The 12,243-nt window shown below is 36.5% G+C and overlaps 1 protein-coding gene across 1 annotated transcript in view; it reads left to right on the top strand.

The window, feature by feature from the left end:
• LOC123537337 (NEDD8-conjugating enzyme Ubc12) overlaps nucleotides 1–11,832 on the top strand; it is a 61,634-nt gene extending 49,802 nt beyond the window's left edge. The window contains exons 4-5 of the mRNA XM_045321020.2: nucleotides 4,082–4,145; nucleotides 9,261–11,832. Of these exons, the coding sequence (XP_045176955.1) occupies nucleotides 4,082–4,145; nucleotides 9,261–9,401 (205 nt within the window). The 3' untranslated portion in view covers nucleotides 9,402–11,832. The remainder of the gene's footprint in view (nucleotides 1–4,081; nucleotides 4,146–9,260) is intronic.
• Nucleotides 11,833–12,243: the final 411 nt, after the last annotated feature.

Below are 12,243 nucleotides of genomic sequence, written 5' to 3'. Positions count from 1 at the left end.
GTAGATGACCCCTATTGATTTAGGGGTCACTCTATTTAAGGTCAAGGTCACAGGGGCCTGAACATGGAAAACCATTTCTGGTCAGTAACTTGAGAACCACTTGACCCAGAACGTTGAAACTTCATAGGATGATTGTTCATGCAGAGTAGATAAGCCCTATGAATTTTGGGGTCACTCTGTTAAAGGTCAAGGTCACAGGGGCCTGAGGATGGAAAACCGCTTCTGGTCAATAACTTGAGAACCACTTGACCCAGAATGTTGAAACTTCATAGGATGATTGAACATGTAGAGAAGATGACCGCTATTGATTTTGGGATCACTCTATTAAAGGTCAAGATCACAGAGGCCTGGTCATGTAAAATCATTTCCGGACAGTAACTTGAGAACCACTTGACCCAGAATGTTGAAACTTCATAGAATGATTGGACATTACAGAGTAGATGACCTCTATTGATTTTGGGGTCAGTCTGTTAAAGGTCAAGGTTACAGCAGACCTAAATTGGAAATCCATTTCTGGTCAATAACTTGAGAACACTTTGACCTAGAACCTTCAAACTTGAGAACCACTTGACCCAGAATCTTGAAACTTCATAGGATGATTGGACATATAGAGTAGATGACCTTTATTTATTTTGGGCTCAGTCTATTAAAGGTCAAGGTTACAGCGGACTTAAAATGGAAATCCATTTTTGGTCAATAACTTGAGAACACTTTGACCTAGAACCTTCATAACTTCATAGGATGATAGGACTTACAGAGTAGATGCATGGCAACTATTGTTTTTGGGGTCACTCCGTTAAAGGTCAAGGTCACAGGGGGCTGAACATAGAAAACTCTTTCCAATCAATAACTTGAGAACCACTTCACCCAGAATATTGAAACTTAATAGGATGATTGGACATGCAGAGTAAATGACCTCTATTGATTTTGGGGTCACTTGGTCAAAGGTCAAGGTCACAGGAGTCTGAACAATAACTTGAGAACCACTAGGCCTACAATGTTGAAACTTAGTGGGATGACTGGACATGCCAAGTAGATGATCCCTATTGCAGCAAACCATCAATGTCTCTTTGACTTTCGCTCATGTCCCCTATTGACTTCTTGCCTGTATGACTATGCATTGGGGGAGAAATGCGCTTTTTTACAAAAGCATCTTCTAGTTACCCTGTTGAGCTGTAGTTCATGAACTGATGAGCGTTCATGAACTGTTCATGAACATTCATGAACAATGCGATGAATGTTCCTCAAAAAGTTTGTGAACTGTTCACGAACCAAAAGTTCATGAATTGTTCATGAAACTATTCCTGAAAAAGTTCACCAACTGTCTGTGAACCTAAAGTTCAAGAATTATTCATGAACTGGTTCTTCAAAAATTTCACCTTTGGTGCATGATTTTAAGTTCATGAATTATAAGTTCAGTAATCAAACAAGTGACTTCATTCAGAACTCCAGTGCAGTATTTGATTTTATTTCAATTATGCTGATGGTTCATGAACCTGAAGTTCATACACTGTTCATGAACTTCAAATTAATGAATTGGTCAATCAAGTCTGAAATTCATAAAATTCATAAAACAGGATCAGTTTACTTGTAAAAGCTTCTAGTATTTACAGCTGAAGGCTAATACCAGAGTTACTGATAAAAAACATATGACTAGGAATGTTACTACATGTATTTTGTATTTTATGTTGTCTGCAATTTGTACAAAATTTTGATTAAACATTGGGGATAGCTAACAGAAGTTTCATCATTATTTGGCAATTTAGAAAATGTCACTTGCAAAGAATAATGATGAACACTGATACATGGTTGGTGAATTTATTGATGTCTTTCATTTCATACCAGAAATCCTTGAAATATTCATGAACTTGTTTAAGAATGAATCAAGATTTTTTCATGAATGTCAATATACCTATAGAATTCAAGAAAAATTCTGGAAAAAAATGATGAACATTTTATGAGCAGTTTAAGAATATTAAATTCTTGAAACATTCTTGATGTGTTCTTAAGGAAAAGTCATCTAAGATTCAATAAAAGTACTAAAAATTCAAAACCTTTTTCTAGTTCAGTACCAGTTCTTGAACCCAATAAGGAGTTTCTAAACTGTTCACTCATTAAACATAAAACTTAGGTTTTCCTTTTACAATAAATGAATAAGTTCATGAACTGTTCATGAATGTTCATGAACATTAAATTTATGTCACATGATCAGTTTCCATTATTTTGTTGCATGCTGGGAAATTTTTTGCACATGTGATTCAGCAATTTTTTAGAAGTTTGTGCAGCAAATGAGAAGGAAATATTTATCATACTACAGTAAGGAATGGTTTAAAAGGAACATGAGTATACTGCATATAAATAAGTAATTATGATGTTGTCATAAATTTCATTTTAAAAATATAAAATCCTTTTAAAATGTCACATGTTTTCACGACCCTGAAACAAAGCTAGTATCTAATCTGAATGTCAGTCTTGAGATTAAAGTAAATTAGACCATCTAGCAACTGAATTTTGGATAAAATTTCACTTGGGATTTTGTTGTTTATTCCGCTTTTTTATATTTTGGAATCTGAAGACCATTTTCAGTGTCATATGAGGGCGTAATAATTTTTAAATGTAAAATGGACATAATCGGATGTCCCTTTGGATTTAATCACAGGTTTAAACAGTGCAAAGTGTTCTCAAGTCACTGACCTGAGAAAGCCTGCTTTTCTCAGACAGGCTTTATCAGGCAGTTGCTATAGTAACGTCACTATTGTCAAAATCACTGTTTCTAATTCAGCTGGGTTCATCAACTTTCCATTTATCTTGTTACTTTCAGTTCATGAACCCCTGATTCATGAACTATGGTTCATCAACTTGATGAATAGTTGATGCCTCAAAAAGTCCCATTTGTAGTTGATGAACTGTTCATGAATAGTTCACGAATAGTTCAAGAATTATTCATGAACTGTTCATCAAGTTTGCGAATTTCTGGTTCATCAAATTCATGAACCTATCAATTCATGAACTTTGATGAACACGCCCAGTTCATGAATTTGATGAACCAGTCCTGTTCATGAACTTGATGAACCATGCCCAGTTCATGAATTTTTGATGCCGTAAAAGGTCCCATTTGTAGTTCACGAACTTTCATGAACTATTCGTGAACTGTTCATGAACAAAGTTCTGGAATAGTTCAAGAATTATTCATGAACTGTTCATGAATTTCTCAACAGGGTAATTCCTTTTTCGACTTGCATGTCATAGTTCTAAAATCTTTCTATGTTTCCCTAAAATCTCTCCACTTCTCCCTAATCTTAGCTGAGGGAGAAGTGATTTCTCCCTAAAATCTTAGCCTAGCTTAAGCCCTGGACAACTTCATAATTATTATGAAGTATGGTCTAATTTTTATGCATTTTTTGGGAGTCACAGTAAAATATAGAAAAAAACTTTGAATAATGATTTGGCTTAAAAATTATGAAATACATGACCCCTTTTGTTTTGTGGGTCAATAGGTCAAAGGTCAAGGTCACAGGGGACTGAACTTTGAAAATTGGTTTCCAATCAATAACTTTAGAACGAACCACTTGATCCAGAACCTTCAAACTTGATAGCCTGACTTTGCTTATGAAGTGGATGACCCTTAACGTTTTTTGGGTCAGTAAGTCAAAGGTCAGGGTCACAGGAACCTGATCATTGAAAACTTTTTCTGCATGGTAACTTGAGAACCACTTTACCCAGAATCTTAAGCTTGATAGCATGATTGGGCTTATGGAGTATATGGCCTCTATTGTTTTGGGGGTTAGTAGGGCAAGTTCATAGTGATCACAGGACTGAAAATGGAACAACCCATTATAAGGGTGGGAGCGCATACATGTTTTACAAATGGCTCTTGTTTAAATATATTTTGGAAAGAATTTCTCTTTAAATTCAGGTGTAGTTCTATACCACTGAAAATTATAAAATGAAAGTTCCATTATTTTAAACACTTAAAATTTAATACATATATAATCCTTAAAAGTATTTCAGTAAAGCAATAAAGATTTGTAAAAGCACTGTGTTTGTAAAATAAGTGATTTTTAATTTTTATTTTTCACAGGGAAGACTGGAAACCAGTGTTGACAGTAAACTCAATAGTGTATGGATTACAGTATTTATTTCTGGTAAGTAGTTACATTCTTGCCTACCTAGTGGGGAAAGTATACATTTGTCCGAGCACGTGCCAGGGATAGACATTCCTGTCTTTTCCAAGGGAAAATTCTTGTCTAAAATAGGGTGCACTCCGGTGACGTCACATAGTACTAGTCACATAGTACTGGCACTATCATGACATTATAAACTATATAAATAATGCCAGGAAATACCCAAATCTATTCGTCATCACAATCTGTTTGAACTCGATAGGCAAGAAAAATTATCTAATATATCTGCCTGTGTAAGACAGCTATTTTTCCGACCCTTGGGACAGCTTGGATAGAAAAACCTTGTTAACGCTCATAAGATCCTTATATTCCTACTACAGACATTCTTCTTATCTAGCTTTTGGCTGGAGGCTTTTGGTCAGCATTTTCGGAGCTTTTGATTTTAAACAGACAAAATACAGTAGCAAAAGCTGTTCATCCTTTGGCATCCTAACTAAGGTGAATCAATTTGTTGTAGTAAGAAATGTTAGTGGGCCTCTTGTATTTTGTGGTCAGAAAACACTAGTTGTCTTTAAAATTAACCAGTTTCACTTTGTGGAGAATGAAATTTTCCCAATATTGATACTTGAGGGAGGGGGGTTTCGTCCGTTTTTATAGCCTGTTTTTCAGCTATATTCCCAATGCCAAAATGTGTGAAAATGAGTGCAAAAATTCCCAGTCTCCATTCGAAAAAATAATCATCAAAATTGCTCAAACAGTGACCAAATTATGGACAATTTTGTAATTGCAGTATGAGAAAGAGGTTGTACAATGTGAAACAAGTGTATAAGAAAGTGCTTAAACACATTCTTACTATATCCTACGGGACTAAATATTTCCCAATTCGGAACATTTACATGTCAAAATTCCCAATTTTTGGGGAATAGGCTATGTTCCTAAAACAGCAAGAAAAACCCCTGATACTCTTGAGCCTATTATAAAGAAAAATTATTGGTAAAAATTTTAAACTAGGTCACAGAAAATAAGTTGGAAATGGATACTTTATAAATAATTCCTTTGCTGACCCTAAATCAAATTTTTTCAAGGGCTGACATGTATTGTCCTAACCCCTTCTCCCCCTATCCCTACCCTACCCGCACAAATTATTATCAGTTAACCTGGTGAGCTTCTAGGATTGTTGGATGTCTGTTGCCCATCAGTCTTCTACAAATTCTTCAAATCATTCTGTTACATTATAAAACATGGCTGTCAGAAGGTAGTGCTAGTTTTCCCTATATATGGCTTATGGAAAACTTCTCCTCTGAAACCACAGATCAGGTTTCAAATGTTCCCTGGGTGACCCTCTACCAAATTCCTTATACAGTGATTATATTTAGTTATAAAAAAATGGAATAGGAATGAGGCTAGTTTATTCTGTATTGTTCTTGCCATGAAATCTCCACTGGAACTGCATACACAAATTATATTATATTAGACGAACTGGTTGATGGATGTTTATTAAACAGAAATAAGGTCAAAAGGTTATGGTATGCCTGGGGTCCACTTTGTCCTTTGTTGTTTTAGCAACTCAAGAAACTAATGTGAACACTGACCAAGAAGTGTAGGGAAAACTCTTTGGATATGAGAGTTTGATCTGCCCCTGGGCTGAACTTTGATATGGGAAAGGTGTGAAAATTTGTATGTGTGCTTATACCCTACTGGCTACATCATTCGTTTTCATGAATGCTAATGGAAACAGCACTTTTCATGATCCTTTACACCATACACATTAACCATATTGTTTCAGATGTATAACTATATGATTCAAAAATTACTTAGCATGTTGCAAATTTTGTTTGAAAATGACTGAAAATAAATTGGCAGTTCATTTATCTCTCAATCTGTGTCACCCTCAAGTTGGCAGTTCATTTATCTCTCAATCTGTGTCGCCCTTAAATTGGCAGTTCATTTATCTCTCAGTCAGTGTCGCCCTCAAATTGGCAGTTCATTTATCTCTCAGTCTGTGTTGCCCTTAAATTAGCAGTTCATTTATCTCTCAATCTGTGTCGCCCTCAAGTTGGCAGTTCATTTATCTCTCAGTCTGTGTCGCTCTCAAGTTGGCAGTTCATTTATCTCTCAATCTGTGTCGCCCTCAAATTGGCAGTTCATTTATCTCTCAATCTGTGTCGCCCTCAAATTGGCAGTTCATTTATCTCTCAATCTATGTCACCCTCAGGTTGGCAGTTCATTTATCTCTCAATCTGTGTCCCCCTCAAGTTGGCAGTTCATTTATCTCTCAATCTGTGTCGCCCTTACATTTGCAGTTCATCGATCTCTCAGTCTGTGTTGCCCTCAAGTTGGCAGTTCATTATGCCCCCCTTTGAAAAAGGAGAGGTATATTGTTTTGCAGATGTCGGTCGGTAGGTCTGTCGGTCCGTTTACGGATGATTCGTATAACTCAAGAACCTTGGCCTAGGACCATGAAAGTTGATAGGGAGATTGGTCATCACCACAGATGACCCCTATCGATTTTGAGGTCTGTATGTTAAAGGTCAAGGTCACAGTGACCCTGAACAGTAAAACGGTTTCCGGATGATAACTCAAGAACGCTTGGGCCAAGGGTCACGAAAGTTGATAGGGAGGTTGGTCATCACCAGCAGATGACCCCTATCGATTTTGAGGTCTGTATGTCAAAGGTCAAGGTCACAGTGACCCTGAATAGTAAAACGGTTTCCGGATGATAACTCAAGAACACTTGGGCCTAGGATCATGAAAGTTAATTGGGAGGTTGGTAATGACCATTGGATGACCCCTATTGATTTTGAGGTCAGTATGTTAAAGGTCAAGGTCACAGTGACCCTGAACATTAAAACAGTTTCCGGATGATAACTCAAGAACGCTTAGGCCTAGGGTCACGAAAGTTGATGGGGAGGTTGATCATGACCAGCAGGTGACTCCTATTGATTTTGAGGTCAGTATGTCAAAGGTCAAGGTCACAGTGACCAGGAACAGTAAAATGGTTTCCAGGCAATAACTCAAGAACGCTTGGGCCCAGTGTCAAGAAAATTGATTGTTAGGTTGGCCATGACCAGCAGATGACCCCTATTGATTTTGAGGTCATTAGGTCAGAGGTCAAGGTCACATTGGCTAGGAACAGTTAAATGGTTTCTGATCTTCTTGTCCAAAACCATAGGGCCTACGGCTTTGATATTTGGTATGTAGCAAAATCTAGTGGTCCTCTACCAAGATTATTCAGATTATTTCCCTGGGGTCAAATATGGCCCCAACCCTAGGGTCACATGGTTTATATAGACTTATATAGGAAAAAATCTTGTCCAAACCACAAAGTCTGTGGCTTTGGTATTTTGTAATGTAGCATCATTTAGTGGTTCTCTACCAAGTTTGTTCAAGTTATCCCTCTTGGGTCAAATATGGCCCTGCCTCAGAGGTCAAATGGTTCATATAGACTTATATAGGGAAAAACTTAGAATCTTCATGTCCATAACTTACACCTTTCAAATTTGGACCACATGTATAGTTTTGAGTGGCAAGATGAACCTTGACATGAGTTGACCTTGATCTTGACCTAGTGACCTACTTTCACATTTCTGTACCTACAGCCTTCAAATTTGGACCACATGCATAGGTTTGTGTGCTGAAAAAAACTTTGACCTTGTTATTGACCTAGTGACCTACTGACACATTTTTGAAGGTACAGGCTTCAGATTTGGACCACATGCATAGTTTTTTGTTCCAAAATAAAATTTGACCTTGATTTTGACCTTGTGACCTACTTTCACATTTCTCAAGCTACAGCCTTCAAATTTTGACCACAAGCATAGTTTTGTGTACTGAAATGAACGTTGATTTTGAGATTGCCCTACTGACCTACTTTCACATTTCTGAAGGTACAGGCTTCAAATTTGGACCACATGCATATTTTTGTGTTCTGAAATAAAATTTGACCTTGATTTTGACCTAGTGACCTACTTTCACATTTCTCAAGCTACAGCCTTCAAATTTGAACCACATGCATAGTTTTGTGTACCGAAATGAACTTTGATCATGAGATTGACCTAGTGACCTATTTTCACATTTTTGAAGGTACATGCTTCAAATTTGGACTGCATGCATATTTTTGTGGTCTGAATTGAAATTTTACATTGATTTTTATCTATTACCTACTTTCACATTTCTCAAGCTACAGCCTCCAAATTTGAAGCACATGCTTAGTTCTGTCTACTGAAATGAACTTTACCTTGAAATTGATCTAGTGACCTGCTTTCACATTTCTCAAGCCACCGCTTTCAAATTTGGACCACATACTTATTGTTTTGTACCTAAATGAAATTTGACCTTGATTTTGACCTTGAGCTAGTATTGAAATTTGGAACATTCAAAAATGGCTCAGTGGATGGCGCCAAGATCAATCTGTAATCTCTTGTTAGGTTAAAGGTCAAGGTCAGATTAAACCAGAATGGTAGAATTTTTGTTTACAGTGAGCATATAATTTCTGTTCCTTGTGCAATTACTGAATGCATCAAGGGGGCATTTCGTGTTCGACGAGCTCTTGTTTATCTCTCAGTCTGTGTCGCCCTCAAATTGGCAGTTCATTTATCTCTCAGTCTGTGTCACCCTCAAGTTGGCAGTTCATTTATCTCTCAATCTGTGTCGCACTCAAGTTGGCAGTTCATTTATCTCTCAATCTTTGTCGCCCTCAAATTGGCAGTTCATTTATCTCTCAATCTGTGTCGCCTTCAAATTGGCATGCAAGTCGAACATGAAGCAGTAGTTGTAAATTATAAATATGGTTTATATTTATCTAAGTCAGTTGTAATTATATCCCTTCTTTACTGAGTAACAAATGATACCTTGAGCTATATGCAGTGTACAAAGAAAATGCAGAGAGATTAAATGGGGTCTCAGGAAGGCTTTGATCCATGGACAGACTGCATAAACCTGTACAGTGCTCTCACAGATAAGTGAGAACTGGTCAACTTCTCAAAATTTAAAGAAAACAATTGACCTACCAATGATACAATGCAAATCTGAGAACAGTATTTTCAGGAAATTTTGGAAGTACAGTATATGGACCTGATGTTATGTCATTGTTTCGTACTATGTTCTGTACTATGTTCTGTTAATTGTGTTTTGCAGGAACCTAATCCAGAAGATCCTTTGAATAAAGAAGCAGCTGAGGTTCTTCAAAACAATAGACGATTATTTGAACAAAATGTTGCTAAATCTATGCGTGGTGGATATATAGGATCTGTGTACTTTGACCGATGTTTAAAGTGAACTCATTTATTTCCTTGCTTAATGATTGATATTTTCTGAACAGTCTTGATTGAAAGTAACGCATTATCACAGATGAATGGAAAAACATTTGACTTGGAGTATCTGACAGATATATGTAGCTGTGTTTCGTATTGTAGAAAGGCATTGCACTTTTTTCTGCTGGGAGAAAATTATAGCCAGTTTTATAAGCCAATTCCATGTTTCAAACAGAAAACAAATCTCCTAAACTTGGTTGGACCTTCCACACATTTGCTCAGGTAGTTACCCATTGACTGCTCTTAGGGGGCTTCTAGAGCTTAAAATGGAAAACAAAACATGATTTTAAAGCATGTAAGTCAGTTTGAAATAAATGTAACAGGATCATATAAGCATCATCATTTAAAGATATTTATAAACTGTTGTTAAGAATTAAAACAGTACAACCTGGCTTAGCAGCAATATTAATCTTTTTATCATACTAGAAGCCTAATTGTATGATCTTCATGAAACCTGACCAAAATGTTTGTTTTTCATGCAATCTATGTGAGGCTTTAATTCGACATTGGAGGTGAAAATCTACCTCACTGGATCAAATCTTAGAAAATCATTTTTATCATGCATTTAATTAATTGTTTCCATGAAACTTGATTAAAATGATTATCTTTAAGTGGATCTACAAAAACTTGATATCACAAGGTTAAATTATAGAAAACTTGGCTTCAAGCTCTATAGGCCGCAATGCTCTACAAAACACATGATCTGATTAACACTCCAGGTCTACATGATCTGCTTGAAACATGCTCAGAATTTTAGCTCATCTGAACATGGTTGAGGGTGAGTGATTAGTATAGGTGGATGACCCTGTGTCCATCATCATGCTTCAGTTGTCTATTGATTTCAGCATGATGAGTTGACCTCACTTGGTAGCTTGTATTTTGTCAAAATTATGCCCCATTGCATGTAAGATCACTAGAATCAAGGTCAATGTCACTCTTAACAGAAATAGAAAAAGACAGTTTCCACTCAATAAATTTGGTTTGCGTTGATGTATTGAAATTAAACATGGCCTAAAGTAGCTTATAGAAAGGCCAAGGGTGGGATTGTGTATGAGGTCACTTGGATCAAGTTCAGGATCAGCATAACTTAATACATCTGCATACATAGAAAATTCCACCGTGGTGCAGTGGTCTGGAGGGTTTGTCTATTTTACATTTTGTAATGTTGAACAGATGTGTGCAGGTTCTGTTTTTAGGAGGTCATTCGATTTTACTTAAATCGTATAAATCCATTGAGATATTAGGTGGGTAAAAGGGGGCTATGTATAATCTTCTCCTCTTCTGACTTTTTAAAAAAATATTTCTTCAGAATTAAAACAAAAGAAGACTGTTTTGTCAATTTTTAGTCTGAATGTATCATCTCTATTTAGTAATTTCCAAACAGGTGTGTGTTCTCGTTCAGAGATGGCCAGTTATAATGTGCTGTGTCAGCTGAACAAAACTGTTTGGGAGGCTTTGTTTGTTTGTTTGTTTTGGGTTTAACGCCATTTTTCAACAGTATTTCAGTCATGTAACGGCAGGCAGTTAACCTAACTAGTTTTCCTGGATTCTGTACCAGTACATACCTGTTCTCCGCAAGTAACTGCCAACTTCCCCACATGAATCAGTGGTGGAGGACTAATGATTTCAGACACAATGTCGTTTATCAAATAGTCACGGAGAACATATGCCCCGCCCGAGGATCGAACTCACGACCCCGCGATCCGTAGACCAATGCTCTACCTACTGAGCTAAGCGGGTGGGCAGTTACTTGTTGCAATTGTTCACAAGAAACTTGTGCTGGCATGATTTTAAACAGATTCAATAGCATTGATTCAATAGCATTACCAGTAAAAGTGATAAATTATATTGTTTAAAACAATATGCAAAATTGTGATTTTCATACCACCTGTCAAACTTACCTAAGATAAATTTGGATATGGGGACCTCAGTGGCCCAGTGGTTAAGTTTGCCGACTTCAAATCACTTACCCCTCACTGATGTGGGTTCAAGTCTCATTTGTGGTATAGAGTTCTTCATGTTAAGACGCCATACAGCTGGCTTACAGAATGTCAGTGGTTCTACCCAGGTGCCCACCCAAGATGAAATAATGCAAGGAGGGGCATGTGGGGTCTTCTTCCAACACCATAAGCTGGAAAGTCGCCATATGACCTTTAATAGTTAAGGTGTGATGTAAAACGCAACAAAAACAAAACAAAACAAATTCAAATATGTGAATCCACAGCGATGAGAAGGTGGGAAACTTTGTTTATCAAATTGTATTTCTTTTTCAGAAACATTTAATAATTGTACTATATATTTAATTTAAAACCCTGAAGCTGACAGAATTCAAGATTTTATTACATGACTTGCAACTTGTACTACAAGATAATTGTAAATAAAAATTTACTGACATATTTTCTGTTGATGTTGTCATTTTTAAATAACTAAAGGGAAATAATTCACAATTGAACTAGGCTCGTTCTAAACTGTAAAAGAAAAAATGTATGCTGATTATTGCTATATTCAAGAAAAAAAATCTGTTGGTCTGGCTAAGATAAAGAAATCTTTTATTCAACTGCAGTATATATATATTTTTTTAAGCAAACCTCTCCAAACAAACCCAGACTGTTGAGCTACCAGGCAAAAATATGGTAGCCCAAAAAAATTTGTTCTGAATCTCTGTGTGGGGTTAAAAACCACTTTGACTTGCCTTCAAAAATGGACAAACCTAGTTTTGATCAGCTGTTTATGAAATATAAAGTATTTACTTGCAAGCTAAAATACAAAATAAATTGCAAAATTGAGATGGGAATGGCTGTCTGAAG

The sequence above is a fragment of the Mercenaria mercenaria genome, chromosome 17 (assembly GCF_021730395.1).
Source record: "Mercenaria mercenaria strain notata chromosome 17, MADL_Memer_1, whole genome shotgun sequence".
In the NCBI taxonomy this organism is placed as follows: domain Eukaryota; kingdom Metazoa; phylum Mollusca; class Bivalvia; order Venerida; family Veneridae; genus Mercenaria; species Mercenaria mercenaria.
This window is presented reverse-complemented; position numbering and strand designations above follow the sequence as displayed.